Source organism: Argentina silus, assembly GCF_951799395.1.
Source record: "Argentina silus genome assembly, chromosome: X".
Lineage (NCBI taxonomy): Eukaryota > Metazoa > Chordata > Actinopteri > Argentiniformes > Argentinidae > Argentina > Argentina silus.
In genome coordinates, this window is record NC_139653.1 from 13919835 (window position 1) to 13938982 (window position 19148).

A 19148-nucleotide genomic window follows, 5' to 3' on the forward strand; every position below is an offset into this window, starting at 1 on the left:
TCTAGGTGATAGATGGGCATGTGTATATGTGTGTGTGTGTGTGTGTGTGTGTGTGTGTGTGTGTGTGTGTGTGTGTGTGTGTGTGTGTGTGTGTTATACAGTAGAGAGCTGCCATATGCTGGTGCTGAATGGAGGTGTGTGTGTGTGTGTGTGTGTGTGTGTGTGTGTGTGTGTGTGTGTGTGTGTGTGTGTGTGTGTGTGTGTGTGTGTAGGTGATAGATGGCTGGTAGCTGTAGGCTGGTGGTGAGTGAATGCGGGGCGTCCTAACACAGTTAGGAGAGCAGCCTCTACTTCATCATCCAAGACATAATCGCCTCAGGTTCCCCTTATCCTGGATAGAGGGTGGGATGATGGGGGGTGGGGTTAGAGGAGGAGTGTTTGTGAGTGTGTGTGCATGTGTGTGTGGGGGGGGGGGCATTCAGGATCGCTATCAACCCATACACCTTTGCTAGGGATAGATGATTGGGGTAGGGTTGTAGGGGGTGCAGGAGGAGAGGGTACAGGGGTGAGGGAGGCATTCAGTGTTAGGGTTAGAGTTAACATACCTTTGGTGAGTGAGGGGTCAAACTTGAAGCCTGGGGGCTGAGGGTTGCTGACACACAGAGCCACTTTCAGTTCAACCTTCCCAAACAGGCTGAGAGACGCCAGGAGAGCCAGCAAGTCCTCTACAGGCCGGAACTGCTCTACACCTACACCCTGCTCACAACTGAGGAAGAGAATAATCATGCTGTAGTACTGGTTCATTTGTTTGTATTGCGACATCTCAAACTAGTAAATATTTATCTAATTAGTAAATATCTGCATGTACATGCAGTCTCACACCCCACTACAGATCTTCATTATGAGATATAGATAGGTATGGGAAGAGACAGGGAGTGGAGGAGAGAGAGGAAGAGAGATACAGAGGGGGCAAGTGGCTTCTTCTCCTCGTCTCATTTCCTGCAGTGAACAGGTATGAGCAAATTCCCAGTAGGCCTCAATCATTAACTTATTGTACTGTTCTGTTTCTCTAGATCAGTGCAGATGAAGGAGAGGAGACAAGGAGAGGATGCCATTTTAGAGTATAGGAGAGACAGCCTAGGAGAGGGATAAAGTAAGAGTGAGAGAGGCAGGAAGAGAGAGAGAGAGAAAGAAAGAAAAAAAGGTTATTTGTGGCCACATCTCTGAAAGCAGACACATTGTTGAGGTGTTAAAATTACATTAAGTCTGTTGCACGCACCTTTATTCTGAGAAGGACTTGTGCTTTTCATAAAGATATTAACCAACGCTAGGAGTTCCTCTCTCTCTCTCTTCTTGTTTGTTGTCCTTCATTTCTTTGTCTCTTTCTCTCCCTCTCATACCACTGCTCTTCTCCAGAAGTACCTCTCCCTTTCTCTCTCTCTCTCTCTCTCTCTCTCTCTCTCCCCCCCCTCTCCTCCTCACCCCTCGGTGTAACTTACCGTGTCATAATAGCCTGTAGGACAGTGTAGCCATCGTTGTTCTCAAACTCTGTGAACAGGGCTGGGTTAAGGGGGTAGGAGTCTCTGACAAAACTAAACACAGTGACAGCCACCTCGGCCAGCACCGGCCCTGGGACACTTTCACTGATCCGCAGGAGGTTCTGGATACAGATACGTATGCAGTTCTTAGCTGAGAGGAGAGAGGGGGGAGAGAGAGAGGGGAGGCAGGGAAGGAAACAGTTACAGTGTACAGTATAGTACGCATGTCAGATGCACACATGCACGCACACATAAAACACACACACACAGACACACACACTTCTTAGCTGACAAACAAGACACAGTGAAGTATGGGAACCACAGAGTAAGGTCATCCAAAACATGGCAGTCAAACCTCTACATAACATGACCTCATGGCCACATTCCCCACATAGCACCAGGGTCATTCCATGTCAAATCAACAAGCCATGACACCCACCATCTCAGATTGTTTTGAAATGCACTGCATAATGGGACATTAGACACACAACTTCAATGACTAATATCTTTGGACAGGGCAAGAACCTAGTTGCCAGATTCACCAGAAATACATTACATAGTGATGAAGAAACAAAATACCAAGTCACAGCTTCATACACTGCTTGTGAGACATAGTGAACTGATTTTAGCGCCCCCCCCCCCCCCCCCCCCCCCCTCCACTGTCTCCTCTTTACCCCAGAGACATCAATTCAGATAAACTGATAACAGACTCATGTTCTCAACTGACTGTTGGAAGGGTTGACAAAGCATTATCAATGCTTTTGTCTCAGCAACAGCCATAAATATTTGTATATTATTTAATTACCTCATATAATTTCTCCACGTACTTTTCCAGCCATCGACAAAGATAAACCACTTTTCATTGCCAAAACAAACTAAAACAGACTGCCTGTGCTCTGTGCACTGGGACAGCTGAGTGGATAATGAGAGCTGATTGGATATCATGTGACACTCCACATGTGTCCTCTGGTGACTGACTACTGGCTCTCTTTGGCAAACTCTACAAAATCACTGATACAGGAAAACATCCTGACTGCACAAATAATTCCCACTAAGGGAACCACAGTGCTCTAGCATTCAGTCTTCTGAGAAACATTATTCTGTCCATATCGAATGTTAGTATACTTGGTGTTCGACCAAGATAAGTTGAATGAAATGTGTTAGAGCTGGGTGGGAACAAACACCACTATTCAAAGCACTATTCAGCTCACCCTGCAGGTTGGGGACAGTATTGCGTGTCTGGGCTGCAGAGACAGCCCTGAGTACGCATGAGGCCTGGTGCCTCCAGAGGGCACTAGTCTGGTCCCAGAGCGATGTGAGCGCGATGATCAGGCACTGCAGCTCCTGAGTCTCCACCATCTCTTCCACACAAGTGGGCAGTTTACAGAGCTGCAACAGGACCTGGTGGGGAGAGAGGGAGTTAGAACAGTAGAAGGGGTAGATGAGAAGACAGAAGAGGAGATAGAGAATAGGCAAGGAGAGGAGAGGGTTAGAACATAGCAATTTGGTCTTATAGTTGAGGAACACCTCAGAAAGTAAACATTGCTTAGTGGAGATCATTGGTAGGTATGGGGTAACTAAGCAGTAGGTAGAGGAGGTGTACTGTAGTCACCTGTATGAGTAGCTCCTGAAAGGTCTCCACTCCTCCTGTGCTCTCTTTCCTGGCAGGCAGAGACACCAGCAGGTACAGACATTTCACCAGAGCAGCCGGAAGGCCTGGCTTCACACATGACAACAGTTGCTACAGAGAGAGAGAAAAACAACAACCTGGCTGTGTAACTGTGAATTTATTTCCTAGAGAAAGAAAACCACCATACAGTTATTAATAAATCATATACACTTCTTGGACTGCAAACGCAGTGACTTTGAGTGTAGCCACTTTACTGTATGTCAGCCTGTGCAAATAAAAACCGTGACTGCAGGGCCACTGTTCAAGTGTCTACAGTGACAGGACAACAAGAGAAGCATAGACACACAATTGAGTTAGAGTAAGATGTTGATTACAAGTGTGGAATGATATGCAAACAAGGTGCTGTCCGAGGGGAATACCAAGACTAATGCATTTAACCAATACAACACAGTGTGAGGGGAGTTCCAGCTGGTTTCACTTCCAACTAAATGAATCCCAAGAGGGAAGGAGACAATAGCTCACCATGGCTATAGATAGAGAGGCGGGGAGCCTATTCAACCATAAACCTTTACATTCCTGTGAGTCAGGATGAGACATATTCCTCACATGTTTAGAATACCATGTTTGATATTGTACATGTCAACTCACAGAGTCCTTGACTGTCAGGAGAGATACAGTCTTTAGCAGAAGCCATCCTGCACTGTCCGTCTCTCTGCAGTCTGTCTCTGCCTCTTTCCTCAGGAAGAACTGCTCCACCTCATACCGAGCATCCTCTGGGTGGGAGGTGGGGGGTGGGGGGAGGCGCAGACAAGTCAGGGGTTATCAATTACACACTGTAGAACACATACTTCAAAAACACACACGGTGTGTGAGGTGAATTACCAAATGTATGGATCATTCAAAACAAAGCCCAACTGGTTCGCACTTAGTCTTTTTTTTTTTTTTTTTTTTTACTTTAGTAATGTTTTAAAAGCACATTTGAGTTACAAAATTCTTTCAAAAATATTATGTGAGAGCCTGAATTGAGTGTTGAATGGAATGGAGTGGATTGTTGCATATAACACAAGAGTCCTCTTCACCTTTCCCTCTAACTCTACTCTCAGTTTCTAATCTCAGACACTGAGATTATGAGGTTTCTTCTTATTTTTTGTTGCTGGTTGATTGAGTTTCTGAGGCATTCTCTACTCATGACTCTCCAGATAGTTTATGAGTAGTTATATAAAGCATTGCTAACAAATACTGAGCTTTTAATCCATTAAACCATAAAGATTCAAGATTCAAGATTCTTTATTTGTCACGTGCATACAAGTATACAGTGAAATGCAAAAGTGACAGTGCCACAGAGTAGTGCAACAATACAATAAGTTTTAAAATAGATTAAAATAAAATAGAAGTACTAAAAAATATACAGTATGGACAGTATAAACAGTATAAACAATATGAACAGTATAAGCAGTAAGCAATATAAACAGCAGATGGATGATTATGTGTGTGCATATGTGTCTGACTCTGTTGAGTGAAAGGAGGCGTGGATAAAGCACAGAGGGTTAGAACCACGACCAAAAGCTAAATGAAGAACAGAAGTGGTGTATCTACTTCTCTAAAAAGAAAAGTGCCTCCCATCCTGCAGATTGCCTGTAAATAATCAGCCTTCCAATTTCCTAGCATGATTTATGCCCAGGGGTATTGAGTGTACCGTAGGTGGGTAGTTGTTCTTTAAAGTGAAATGTCACTAGCTTGAGGCAATGGGTGGGTGTGTGCTTTTGTGCGGGCGTTGTGGTGGAAGTGTACAGTCCCATACCAGCGGGCCTCTCTACCAGTCTGTTGTGTATGTTGGAGACCATCATCTCAGCTGTAAGAGAAGCCAGCACTCTCAGATCCAGGGCCTCGGCCCCTCCACTGCTCTCACACACCTTAGACCAGACACAGACAGGGAGTTAAGACAGTTTAATGGCAGAATAATGTATTGTTAGGATAGGAGTGGTAAGGTACACATGAAAGCAAAGTATGAACAGAAGCACAGGTGCAGGTTTCAGTTATCTCTTTATGGCTGAAAGCTCAGATAAACTAAATAACTATGACACAAACACACAACACTAAATGCATAAGTCATATTGAACAAATGCACAACACTGTATTTAAATTCTGTATTATGCCCTCCACTTTGTAAGAGGATATTCAGCTTCCCTGAGGCTGATGTACTGGTCAAATCCCAGTGAGCAGGTCATGAGGTCTGTGTGTGTGTGTGTGTGTGTGTGTGTGTGTGTGTGTGTGTGTGTGTGTGTGTGTGTGTGTGTGTGTGTGTGTGTGTGTGTGTGTGTGTGTGTGTGTGTACAGACTGATTACGTCTGCAGCAGTAAGCCTGATCAATGGGTCTTACACACACAGATCACTGCTGGAATTCACTATGGGGGTAGGGGCTGTAAGGCAATTCAGCTGTGTCAAACAAGAAAGAGTAGTTCCTCCAATCAGTTACTGATGGCTGTGTCCTCTGTACCTTAAAGCACTTTCCAAGTGATAGCTGTTCATTAAGACTAAAATACTACTGTCATTTTGGCAGGAAGTACATATGAGACACAACACATTTTACCTAGTCAAGGGCCTCTGATTACTAGGGAGAGAGTGACCTGAGCTAAGATGGACTGATGATATCAACAGGGAATAAACATGATCTGTTAAAGGGCAAACGTCTGCTGATACCATGAAATTGTCAAATGGAATGCTCTTTTATCTTGTCAAGGAGATGTCTGGGGACCGGTTTGTTTGAATAGAATCTATTACCTTAACTCTGCTCATGCATTCTGTTATCTAACCTATGATAATATCTGTGTGTAGTAAGACCCCTGCCCCACTACCTGCATGTAGAGAGATACCCCAGCTTCAATACCGTACTCGTATCGTAAGTATGTAGGAAGCTCAGCCCAGAGAGACACCCAGTCCCAGCACTCCTGCATACCTGTATGTAAAGGATAACCCAGCCCTTATACTGTACCTGTATGTAAAGAGACAGGACTCTAAGCAGGTCTTCTTCTCTCTGCTCTGTGGGGAGCGGGGTGTGTGTCTGGTCCAGGGGGAGGAGTGTATGTGTGTCCAGGTGATGTAGGTGCTCCCTGAGGGACAGTAGGAGCTGGGGGCCCCTGGCAGCCCCTGTTACTCCCCCACTCTCCCCTGCCTCCCCCTTCAGCTCCAGGGAAACGGCAAGCTCCCCCGAGGCACTCAACTCCCCTGTCTCCTTATTGATCCTCTCCATGTCACCCATCCACTCCTGTAGGAGAGAGAGAGAGAAAAGGAGAGAGAGAGAGAGAGAGAGAAGAAAGGTTTAGAGAAAGGAAGAGAGTCAGATGAATGCCCTCATACTGTTTAGATACAGCAGAAACATTTTAACCACTCCCACCCAGCCCCTCACACTGTGGACAATTACAATAGAATAGCAACAAGTGCTCTGGAAAGTCTAGGAGACATTCCAATCTCTTTGAATCAGTTTCACTTTGAAGTTGCTCTGTGAGAACACTCCTAAGTGTGGAATGAACCAACATGTGTAGTCTATCTCTCCTTCATGACATGCTAGAATTAGTTTATAAAAAGTACTGAGTTGAACAGTACTGTATCACATACGTGTGTATGTTTGTAAACACACACACACACACACACACACCCACACACACACACACACACAGCATAGTATCATAAAACTACAGTTAACTTCCTCAACCCTTCTCCCAAACACATCACCCATAAACCATCTAGTCACAGCTCACAGAGAGCACATGAGCCGTCTCAGACAGGGCCCATTGTACAGTAGTTACATACCTGTAGTTGTGTGAGAGTCATCTGTGAGTCCACAGACAATTAGAGGGAGCAGTGGGCAATGTTGTTATATCCAAAAAGGTGGTATTTCTCACCCTCTCTCTATTCCCATGTCAGTGGGACATGCAGTCTCTAACCAGCTGAGACATGACTACTACAGCCAAACAGACCCACCAGCCCCTCACTAATCTGCAGAGAGCATTCTGAACTTTGCACAATGTAGAACTTCTTACATCAGCTGGGTCGAGTCATGTGGTTCCCTTCCGAGGAGGAAATAGCAGAAGTGAAGAACTGTTCTGCCAGTTATGGGTCCCTCCCCTTCTGACTTTAATGAGGAAGTGTGTCTTTTTATAGACTTATGTTTGTCACTGACTTATGATATCATGAGAGAACTGTGGCTACCTTAGCCTACTGTAGCATTGAAGTAGCCTACCCACTGTGTCAAACCCATTTCTGTGATGAATACTTTGCTAAACCTCAATTAACTCGAGGTGATTGAAAAGGCCTACTGAATGTTTACATATAAATGCATTGATTAAGGTCTGGTCAATGGTTCTGATGGTTGATTCTAACTATGAATGACAGTGACTTCCTGCCGTTTTATTTTTTAAATGAATTTTACTTGTATGCATCTAGTTTCGAATTATAAATTCACATGGGCGCTTTTGCAACGGGAAATATTACCCCTCGCAGAAAATGAATAACACAATTCACAATATCATTTTATTTGCACTGATGTGTGCAAGAATAACGTAGAAGCGTTGGTACACAGCGTCATCTTGTGGCAAGCAAAAGCATGTGTGCAGCAACCTACACAATTAGTTTCAACCCCAGAACTAATGTCTATTCTTCTAGTTTTCAAATATTCCAATAAAAACGCACGAAATATAAACACATGAAATTACGAGGCTCCTGGTGCAAAGTTTTATGACCACTATCACATCAATGCTGTTTTATTGCCTGATTCTGGACCTATTGTAGCAGGCTCAAGGGTGTGAGGCCACCAAGTTCGATAACAAACACACACACACACACACACACACACACACACAAAGTAAAATTCGAATGCAATTGGGAAATTTATTAGGGGGTATTTACATCGGAGGGGGGGGGGGGGGGGATTCAAAGTCCACAATCCTTACTCAAAGTCCTTTGTCCGTTATACAGAGGTTGTCCAACAGAGCTCAGCCAAAACAGTTCGACACAGGTAATCCGACGGTTCAGTTACTTCTCATGCTTCTCTCCAAAGCAGATCACTACGGGGAATCATACAGATATATCCTCCCGGTACTTGCCTAACTTTGGGCAGCCCGCTCCCTCTTTTATTCCCAAGACCTACTGTCTTAACGATCCACAGGTTTGGAAGTCCATATAAGGCTCGGGGGTGGAGCCAGCGGGCTGCAACATACCTTCCTTCAATTATCACTCTTCTCACCGCTCCCTGCAGTCTGCCACACTATCAAAATCTGATACTAAACCACACAAACCTTTGAAGCCGAGCAAATTGCCTTAGGCGACCACAATGGAGGCGAGTCCAGAGTCTGGGCCGTCTCGGCAGCTGTTACAGTTATTTCGTTTATTTGGAGAATCACGTGTTGTAGTGACGAAGGCTAAACAGTGAAGTCACATGTGAGGCTATATCCAATCGGATGCGTCAGGCGGGGTTTGCCGCAATCAGTAACACAATGAATGAAAATATCCTGCTACTTTGTAACGAAGAATGATACAGTGAGATATTAACTAAATCTTGGGATTATTTGTAATCATTACAATGTAATTGTGTCCTTGTGGATATTGTTTTGTTTCTATTGACATAGTAATAGTCAGACGCAGTGACCAGGCCTACAGGGGTTCGCATTCGTCTTTATCACTATGCTTCCGATGCCTGAATGCACCGAGGACGGCGGAGACATATTTGACTGTATTCAGAGTGGAAATATTGAACAATGTGCACACTTCATTCAATTTGATCGATCAATCCTCAAAGAGAAAGGTAGGCTATGTTTGCTCGGCTTCAAGTAGGCATCTCTTAGTATGCATGGCATACTATTATTTAGGCTACTGATTTGGGGAATGAATACCATTTTACAGTGTTGTGATTTATATAGTGGTTTATGTACTGTGTAGCAAACCTCTTGTGAGATTCTGAGTTGACGTAATTTACGATTGTGTTTAGTACGCCTTTAGTAAAGTCTCAATGACTATGAATAAATTAGATGTCGGATTGAAATATCTGTCGTCAGTGCTTTCTCCATTCTTTCATCCAGCTATCACTTTGCTCAATTAAGTATTAATGTCATGAAGAGACTTAAGGAAACAGAATAATTCTTAATTATGTGTAATTACTATAGTATTACGAGTGTCATCGTCTCGATGCCTTGTGTCCAAAGTCACAAGTTGCATATTTAAAAATTGCAAACCATTAATAGACACTTTGGTATTGCAGAGTTTTCTGCAATGCCTCATATTGTGATTTTGTCATTTTGCCAGAGGATACCTAACCCTGGCTGTTAACGTTATCAGTGATCTCAGATGGTTTGCCTAACCTTTCACAGACACAGCTCCAGTGACAGCATGAAGTCACATTTGAAATTACACTGTTAAAGGGACCATTCATCCCAAAGTCAATGATTATCTGATGTGTTTGATCACACATCTGGTCTGAAGTTCAGCTTCAGTTCATATCCCACACCCTGTTGTACAGTACTACTGCAGTCAATCCCAAATTAACCCAGGGGACCATAATTATTATTTAATTGTGTGTATGTGTATGTGTATGTGTGCGTGTGCGTGTGCATGTGCAGGCTGGTGTGGTTTCTCCCCTCTCCACTATGCCGCCATCCATGGTAATCGTGTCCTGGTTGACCTGTTTCTAAGCAATGGAGCTGACCCCAACCTGACATGTGATGAGGGACAGACAGCATTTCACTTTGCCTGCAGGTCAGTAACACTACAACTCCCACTCCACCTACAGGTCTGCTCAAGTATAGCCCTAGCCCCATCCCCCTTCTCTTACTGCAGGAAACCGCTATTCTAGATGTGATTGTGAATTGACTGGATAGGTTTAACATGTGCGGTGATAGCTTCACCTAGCCCAATAGGCAAAGTGCAGCTCCCAACATGATCTATGGACACTGAAACAGGAATATACATATACCCACTTTTATTCACTCTAATGACAAAGCTTCTGTCCAACCCCAGGCAGATAGCTACTGCATTATGTGATGCACCGCTGCCTAGTACCTCCTCTGCTGGTGTTAACTAGTGGTGGTGCTTCTATTTTTTCCAAGGCATGGTAATATTTACATCATGCACCAGATGATGCAGCATGGGGCTGATCTTCGCCTTATAGACCTCCAGGGCAAAACCTCCCTGCACCACGCAGTGACCGGAGGCAGCATGTGAGTACCCACAGTCACACACACGCCCGCGTGTACACACACACACACACACACACACACACTTAACCCTGTGTTCTCTGGCTCAGTGTTGCGATGCACTACTTGTGGGAGACAGGAATGTTCCGGTTCTCTGATGGAGACAAGTTTTGGGTCACACCCCTGCACCTGGCCGCATCCACAGGCAACACAGAGGTAGTCCGTTACCTGCTCAGAGACCAGGTTGGTCACACACACACACACACACACACACACACACACACACACATATACACACACACACACAGCTGGCATCTTTTAGCCACATTTCTTTCTCGTGTCTTCTTTGAGGAGCTTGCATAGACAGACTGAGACTTTTTTTCTGTGGGTAGAGATGTTCACACCAAGCTTCTGTGTTTCAGAGATGTGCAGTGGAGTCACTTGACCAGCAGGGGGGGACATCGGTGCATGTGGCAGCAGAAAGAGGAGCTGTGGAGGTGTGTTGGACTCTGTTGCAGAGATCAGGATACAGGATCCTACACCTGAAGAATTACAGCGGCATGACTCCTCTAGATCTGTGCAAGCAGGGACAAACATTCAGGTGTGTGTTAGACCTGCAAACACCATGTAACACAGTCCGTGACACAGAGACGGAGTCGAGGTTGTTGGTGTGGGAATCAACCCGTTTATTATTCACTATTATTATTATTATTATTATTTGGTCTTCTTCTCGGCGACTTTCCAGTCCCCCTCGCTGCTCTCCCGGCCCTCCTACTGAAAGCAGAGGCACACACATCTTACACCATTCGTTAACGAGGCTTCATTCGCAACAGGTGTGCGACAAAGCCTCGCTCCCGCACCCTGGCCACCGTCCTGTAGCACCCTCTACAGGCCAAACGCTGCATGTCCCCCCACATACCCCCACCGCCCGACACAGGCTGGGGACACGACGGCCGACAACCTACGCCCCCCCCCCTGCACGGGAGAGGAAGTCTGCCACGACCATCTGCGCCCCCGGTCTGTGCACAAGTTGAAGGGCTGCAACGCGAGATACCACCGGGTGATCCTCGCGTTCACATCCTTCATGCGGTGGAGCCACTGCAGGGGAGCATGGTCAGAATAGAGGGTGAAAGCGCAACCCAGCAGGTAGTAGCGGAGGGCGCCGACCTTCCACTTGATGGCAAGGCACTCCTTCTCCACCGTGCTGTACCGGCCCTCCCTCTCTGATAGTTTGCGGCTCAGGTACAGCACCGGCCGGTCAGCCCCCTCCACCCGCTGGGTCAGCACTGCTCCCAGGCCTCTATCTGACGCGTCCGTCTGTAGGGAGAAAGGGAGGTTAAAATCAGGTGCATACAGGACCGTTTCTCCACAAAGAGCGCCCTTAAGGGCCTCGAACGACCCCTGGCACTGGCCCGACCATTGGACCGGATCCGAGGCACCCTTCCGGGTGAGGTCCATCAAGGGACTGGCCAGCTCAGAGAAACCCGGCACGAACTGCCGGTAATAGCCAGCCAGCCCCAGGAACGCCCTCACCTCCTTCTTAGTCCTGGGCCACGGAGAGGTGGCGATGGCCGCAGTCTTTTCAACCTGTGGCCGCACCTCCCCTCGACCCAAGTGGTACCCCAGATACCGGATCTCCCTCCGCCCGATCACGCACTTTTTCGGGTTGGCCGCCAGCCCCGCCTGCCTCAGGGACCGCAGTACAGCAGCCACACTCTGCACATGCTGCGCCCAGGTGTCACTGTGAACGACAATGTCATCCAGGTAGGCAGCAGCATAGGCAGAGTGCGGCCGCAGAATGCGGTCCATGAGGCGCTGAAAAGTGGCTGGGGCTCCGAACAACCCGAAAGAGAGCACCGTGAACTGGTATAACCCGAGCGGAGTGGAGAATGCAGTCTTTTCCCGGGATACCGGCGAGAGGGGAATCTGCCAGTATCCCTTCGTGCAATCCAATGTCGTGAAAAATGTGGCCGTGCCAAGCCGGTCCAAGAGCTCGTCAACCCGGGGCATCGGGTAGGCATCGAATTTGGAGACCGATTAACCCTCTTATAATCCACACAGAACCGTATAGACCCATCCGGCTAGTTGACAAGCATGATGGGGCTACACCAGTCACTGCGGGACTCCTCGACCACACCCAGCTCCAGCATGGCTTCCAATTCCCTGCACACAATGTCTCGTTTGTGTACCGGTAACCTATAGGGACGCGTGCGCACCGTTAAACCCGGCTGCGTTTCTATATGGTGGTCGATAAGCGTAGTCCGACCGGGCAGGAGAGAGAACACATCGGCGAACCTAGCTTGCAAATCTGCAACGTCCGTGGCCTGGCTAGCAGAGAGATGGTTATCAATACCGACCGGAGTGCTAACTTTTGATTTTGGGACTTCCGGTCCGAACTCGTCTCTCTCTGGAATTATTGTAACCAGAGCAACAGTGACCACGTCGTTCCATTTTTTAAGGAGATTTACGTGATACACCTGCAAGCTATCCCCCCGGTTCGAGCGTACTACCTCATAATCCACGTCCCCCATGCGACATGTGACCACAAACGGCCCTTGCCACTTCGCGAGTAATTTCGTGCTGGAGGTGGGTAACAGTACGAGCACCTTGTCTCCCGGTGTAAATTCTCGCAGGTTAGTTCCCCTATCGTATAGGCGCTTTTGACGCTCCTGGGCTTGCTGCAAATGCTCGCGTGAGATAACCCCTAGGGCGTGGACCTTCCTCCCAATTTTCTTTAAGAAGGTCTAGGACACCCCCGGGCTTACGCCCGTAGAGTAATTCAAACGGGGAAAACCCGGTGGAAGCTTGGGGGACTTCCCGTACCGCAAACAGCAGGGGATCTAGCCATTTATGCCAATTCCGACTATCCTCGTGTACAAACTTCCAGATTATTGATTTCAAGGTTCGATTGAACCGCTCACAAAGGCCATCCGTGGCCGGGTGGTACACACTGGTTCGAATCGCCTTGATGTTCAACAACCTGTATAGTTCCCTGAGAGTGTGTGACATAAAATTGGTGCCCTGGTCGGTGAGAATCTCTTTCGGGATTCCCACGCGGGAGATCACTTGAAACAATGCCTGCGCTACACTCCTGGCAGAAATATTGCGCAGCGGTATTACCTCGGGGTATCGGGTTGCGTAATCTATCAAGACCAACACAAATCGATACCCCTGTGTACACCGATCAAATGGCCCGATAATGTCCATGGCAATGCGGTCGAATGGGTTCTCGACCAATGGTAAGGGCTGCAACGGGGCCCTGGGAATGGCTGGGGGATTTACCAATTGACATTCGCGACAGGAAGCGCACCACCTATGCACCTCTGCCCGAATTCCCGGCCAATAAAATCGAGCCATTATATGGTTTAGTGTTTTATCATAACCTAAAAGACCATTTCCCGGCGGCTACGGGGAACCAACAACTGGGTTACTTCCTCCTGACTATGTGAGTCACGACTTACTCGGTATAACCTGTCGCTGATAATCGCAAAATAGGGGTGGGCGTGCACTGTGTCTGGCCGTACCAAAGTACCATCAATTGCTATCACTTGGTCATAGGCCGATCGTAGGGTCTCGTCACGAGACTGCTCGAGGGGGAAGTCACCTAGCAGCGGATGGTTCGGCGGGGAAATCTCGGGTTGAGACCCCCCCGCTGGCTCCGGCTCCTCGGCAGTGTCGCGAGGCGCCGCCTCAGCACAGAGCACATTACACGCCTCACACCTCCCTCTCTGTCGTGCACGCACCCCAGTAGCCCGCTTTACTGCTTGAGGAAACCCCTCCCAATCTACACCCAGAATCAGGGGATGCGTGAGGTGCGGGCTAACCGCCGCCTGTACACTATGTTTTTTTCCCTCATAATGAATTTCGATAGCGACCACAGGGTATTCGTGGATGTCCCCATGCACACACTTCACCAACACCCTCGACGCCTTCAACAATGCCCCCGGTCGAACCAGCTGCTCCTGGATCATGGACTGCATGCAGCCCGAATCCAAGAACACCTAGTGCGTATCATGTTGTATCCTTACCGGAACAGGATACGCCGCTCCTTGTCCGGGGGGAGGGCCCGGTATGTCACCGATGCGGACCGCATCGCCAACACCCCGCCCCTGTCGCTCGGGGTGCTTCCTGTGGGGCCAGGGCTGGCTCTCGATATGCGCGCCCCTGCCATCTCGTCCTCGGAGCGGGCGCCGGCCTCTCTCCTTCCGGTCCCACGGCTCCTTCCGGGCGCCGGTTGGTCGTCGGGGCTCCCGCGGTGGGAGGGAGAGATGGTCCTAAGTTCACCAAGCTCACAGCGGCCGCGAGATCCTGGGGCCGGCGGTCTCGAATTGCCCGGGCTAGGGAGGGATAATCCCGTTGGGCGGCCGATGGCAGGCTGTGGGCAGCGAGCTGCAACTCACCTGACAGGAGGGGCAGCAGATGGTATGCCCACTCGCCGTCCGGCCACCCCGAGATCCTCGCCGTCCCATCGAACACCACCAGGAATGCCTCCGGGTCGTCCAGGTCCCCCATTTTCTGGAGGTGGACCTTGGGGGGACCTTGTGCCGACCCAGGCGCCGGCCCCACCTTGATGGCCCCGACGAGCTCCCGGAGGAGGGTACGGTCCTCAGCCCTTGCCGTCGCCATCTCCTCCACCGCGGCCTGGTGCTCCTGCTGCAGGTGGGCCTGCTGTTTGAGGATCATCGTCATCCTGGCAATGACCGCACTTAGTGTCTCCATTTCCTCTGTGTCCCAGGTTGGGCGCCAATGTAACACAGTCCTTGACACAGAGGCGGAGTCAAGGTTGTTGGTGTGGGAATCAACCCGTTTATTATTCACTATTATTATTATTATTATTATTTGGTCTTCTTCTCGGCGACTTTCCAGTCCCCCTCGCTGCTCTTCCGGCCCTCCTACTGAAAGCAGAGGCACACACATCTTACACCATTCGTTAACGAGGCTTCATTCGCAACAGGTGTGCGACAAAGCCTCGCTCCCGCACCCTGGCCACGGTCCTGTAGCACCCTCTACAGGCTGAACGCTGCATGTCCCCCCACACACCAACTCACCCACCTCACCTGTTATATTCTTCCAACACATGCAAGCCTCTATCTCAGCGGACTGAGTAAGAGCAGAAATCTTGTGCAATGTTAAGATAGTGCTCAGTGATATGATATTGCTGCCGATGTCCTCATGTTGAACATAATATGTATTAAATGGAATGTTATCATTTTGTGTTATAAGAGATATATAAGAGATGTTATGTAAGAGATAGCTGAAATATGTTTCCTTATGTTTTTGTGTTTTTTTATGACTATTTCTACAGACATCAGCAGCTCACCAAACTACTGAGTCGGTACATGAGGGAGCCAAAACACCACAAACCCATAGAGTCACATGGTAAACATTCTTACTGTCTGTGCTTTTAAAGAGAATACTTACAGCCTGTGAGTTTGACTTTAATGAACATGATTGATATTGTGTATGTGTATGTGTATGTGTGTGTGTGTGTGTGTGTGCGCGCGCGTGTATGCATGCATGCATGCGTGCATGCATGATGTATTTCCCCCCAACATGTGTGATCTGTTTCGTGTGTGTCTGTGCAGGCCTGTACTACTGGTCACTGCTGTTCCCATCCCTGGGTGGAGCTGTTGTCCTGCTAATAGCAGCTATGTTGGGGGGCTACGGGGGGCTAGCCTGCGGCCTGCTCTTTCCTTGGCTGGCTAGTAGCATCTTCTCCCAGTTCCACCGGATGACCACCTACCAGAGGTAAGGCATCATAACACAACATCTTCATTTGCTGAGTAGCTTGGGAAGAAAAACGGCCATATATACTGAATGATCATTCAACATCTTGTCTTTTTGTGTTATTTTCCAGGTTACCAAATCCCATCTACCTGGGTACTCTGATAGCTGGTCTGATCCACTCTCTACTCTGCTTCTACTGCAAAATAATGCCTAATATCCTTTACACAGTCAACATATTTATATATTCACAGTCTGTTTACACTTTACACATTTTAGATCAGATGTATTTTTTATTTATATTTGTATATCTCATCCCACACCCATGAGCTGTTTGTCCAGTGTTTCACTCCTGTGTTTGTATCTAGTGTTACATACAGTATCTAGAATACATGTTTAGATGAAACCTGATGATGATGTAATTTATGACCCTTAACCCCGCACGTGTGTGGCCGGCTAATGCTCTGGTGCATGCGTCTGTGGTCCACTTCTCCCTGGTTCTGGGTCTGTTCTGGAAGCTTCTAACCCAGGACCCGGGGGAGCTGGGCAGTGGGGATGCAGACCCCCGATTCTCCTGCATTGCTGATCTGGTGGAGGCCAACCAGAACCCCCAGAGGTTCTGCATCTACTGTGAGGTGAGGAGAACTAACTTGAGGACCAGGATGTATACAGTATGGTGGGCCTAGTTACTGTTGGAATCCTGTCTATTGGAGACAGCGCTGCTAATTGTTAGCCTGTGTTGTGGTAGCAAAGTAGATAATGAAGAACCAGAGAATGTTTCACTACAGGCCTATGAGGACAACTCAGGGTTTCACCTTGCTATTTCCTCTTAGCATACACTGTGTAACTTGTCTCTCTCTCTCTCTCTCTATTTCTCCTTTTTCTCTCTCTAGTTGTTTCAGCCTGACAACAGTAAACACTGTAAGCTGTGTGACATATGTGTGAGGGACTACGACCACCACTGCCTATTCCTAAACCGTTGCATTGGTAGGGGCAACCATCGACTCTTCCTCTTGTTCATCCTCTCCATGGTAATTGCCCATATCCTCTTTGTTGCCACAGCGACACACTACCTGAACTGGGCACTGTCAGAGGAGGAACGTGGCCTGTTTTCATGGTATTCAGTATTAGGGTCGGAGTGTTGGGTTGTTGCCATGGCAATCATGAACATGCTGACACTCCTCTGGGAGATGTGGCTACTGACAGAACAGTTTGACGCTATTGCCATGGGAAATACAAGCTACTTCAGACAGTGTGAGACCCCTTCCCGACAACAGTCGTTTGGGCAACGCTGGTGTACTGTGCTTGCGTTCCTATTGGAGGGGAGGAGGAGGATGAGTGGAGTAGGGGGGCAGGACAAGATCTCCATAGACATTTAGAAAATGTTTACTATACTCTGAACCTGTAATGTGCTCAGCTCTCCTAAAGAACAGTCAATGTGTATTTCTCACTTGAAACCAGTGCGCTCAGAACCTTCTGTGACCTAAATGAGTTCTCTGATCAGTGTTATGAAAAAAATATCTATCTCCCCACTCTTAATTGACATGCTAGATTCCTTAATGAGTGTAACCATATTGTGAAATGTGATACTTGAATATAGGATTGACATTATAGTCTTAATATATGGAATAGAATGAATGCTGAACTCTTGCCTGCAGAAAAGCCACTATGCCACATATATTTTACTCACCTGTGTAGTTAGATTCTTGTTAACACACTGAGCAATTTTAAAACAGACAGTGCTTTTAGGAATATGATAATTTACTGTGTCCTTTAGTGCATTTTCTATTTTATGCAATGCACTGAGCTATTTTAAAACTGTGTTTCAGCAAACAAAGCTTCTGATTACAGTACTTGAATTACATCTCTAATGTGTTTTCATACTCTTTACCAGTACACTTTTCAATTTAAGTGTTGTTGTTTTAAATAAAAGTGTGGTGTGAAATGATGACAAGTTTTATATAATCTTTTTGTGTCCTCTGTATGGCTAGTCCTGCATTCAGTGCTTCCTCCTGGTCATTTTGGTCATGATTCATTGTTCATTGTTACATCACAAACATGTCTGATAGAATTCCATATGATTGCTTTGTAATTCTTAGAATACACTCTTAGAGTTCTGTTTACAGAGCATTCATTGTCTCATGTACCTCCATCTGCGGCAGTCTGATTGCTCTGGTCATGGAGAGACACAAACACTCTTCAAATGTATGTATGAATCGATTTTTGTTTGATTACTGTACATTGATTGAGGCGACTATGGATCAATCTTTGTCCTTTCGTACGTCAAACGCTTTATCTCCGACTCCCCTGGGACAATTTTGATGAACTTGGGTAAATGATGCGTCTTGCCACAGATATTGTTAGGAGTCTCGAGGTGACGCCGATTCACCTCGTGATGGTGCGGCTTAAGTGATAGGTTGTTATCATTAAAAACGTAATTATACGGTGCAAAGAGGCGGGCGCACCTCAGGCCGCAACTTTTGGTTGAAAACGTTAACTGTTTTCAAATAATACAGTAAATACTGTTAATTGGAAATTAATCATGTAACCAATACAGGCTCCGGTAACTTTTCAGCCTAGCTCAATTCCGTGGACTGCCTTCAAATAAACGCAAGGCTGTAAGAAGAAAGACTGATAATTAATTAATCAAATAAGCACTACACATTCCGGTAACTTTTCAGTCATACGTTTGAATAATTGTCACCAATTCACACAAGGAGGGGCGATACTGTACATCATTCATGGAGGAGATGTTTACGATAGACTTGTTTTCATTTTTTAGAATACCTCAAATATCCATAAGTGTTAGTGTTGTGAGGTCGTGTGTTGTATCATTCCTCTCCAGGACAAAAAGCAAAGGAGCGCTGACGAGCACAATGTCCCCAAGCAGGAAACCCTCCATTGCTACAGAACTAGTCTTGGGGAGAAGGTATGCAATGACTTGCCTCTAGTCTATTGTGTCCTATTTGCAATTTTGTCATAACAATTAGCCTACAATTTCAACCACAAATGTGTAATGGCACTTTATCGTAGCACATTTATATATATATTTCATTCCTATTACTCTGATAAATATGTTTTCCCTAGCTTTTTCAGGACAGCCCTGACTTTGATCTGTCAGACCCCAACATG

At 47.0% G+C, this 19148-nt stretch overlaps 2 protein-coding genes across 2 annotated transcripts in view; one reads left to right on the forward strand and one right to left on the reverse strand.

Annotated features, from left to right (window-relative positions):
• Window positions 1–7159, reverse strand: part of wdfy4 (WDFY family member 4) — a 48289-nt gene extending 41130 nt beyond the window's left edge. The window contains exons 1-8 of the mRNA XM_083694588.1: window positions 6919–7159; window positions 6101–6373; window positions 4910–5021; window positions 3757–3881; window positions 3091–3219; window positions 2690–2879; window positions 1440–1629; window positions 546–706 (exon numbers count right to left, since the gene is read on the reverse strand). Of these exons, the coding sequence (XP_083550714.1) occupies window positions 546–706; window positions 1440–1629; window positions 2690–2879; window positions 3091–3219; window positions 3757–3881; window positions 4910–5021; window positions 6101–6373; window positions 6919–6939 (1201 nt within the window). The 5' untranslated portion in view covers window positions 6940–7159. The remainder of the gene's footprint in view (window positions 1–545; window positions 707–1439; window positions 1630–2689; window positions 2880–3090; window positions 3220–3756; window positions 3882–4909; window positions 5022–6100; window positions 6374–6918) is intronic.
• Window positions 7160–8612: 1453 nt separating this feature from the next.
• On the forward strand, window positions 8613–17904 carry LOC310822164 (palmitoyltransferase ZDHHC13). Its single transcript, XM_083694509.1, has 10 exons — window positions 8613–8908; window positions 9720–9855; window positions 10206–10316; window positions 10403–10535; window positions 10715–10893; window positions 15598–15671; window positions 15878–16040; window positions 16150–16232; window positions 16461–16651; window positions 16910–17904. The coding sequence occupies exons 1-10, from the start codon at window positions 8788–8790 to the stop codon at window positions 17393–17395; spliced, it is 1677 nt and encodes a 558-aa protein (XP_083550635.1). The 5' UTR covers window positions 8613–8787; the 3' UTR covers window positions 17396–17904.
• The last annotated feature ends 1244 nt before the right edge of the window (window positions 17905–19148 follow it).

Bases quoted from the DNA above. Each gene is read 5' to 3' on its own strand.
- LOC310822164 (XM_083694509.1), top strand. From the start codon at position 8,788: ATGCTTCCGATGCCTGAATGCACCGAGGACGGCGGAGACATATTTGAC. The intron at 10,894-15,597 runs GTGTGTGTTAGA...CTATTTCTACAG, and splicing joins AAGCAGGGACAAACATTCAG to ACATCAGCAGCTCACCAAAC. The intron at 16,041-16,149 runs GTAAGGCATCAT...GTTATTTTCCAG, and splicing joins CGGATGACCACCTACCAGAG to GTTACCAAATCCCATCTACC.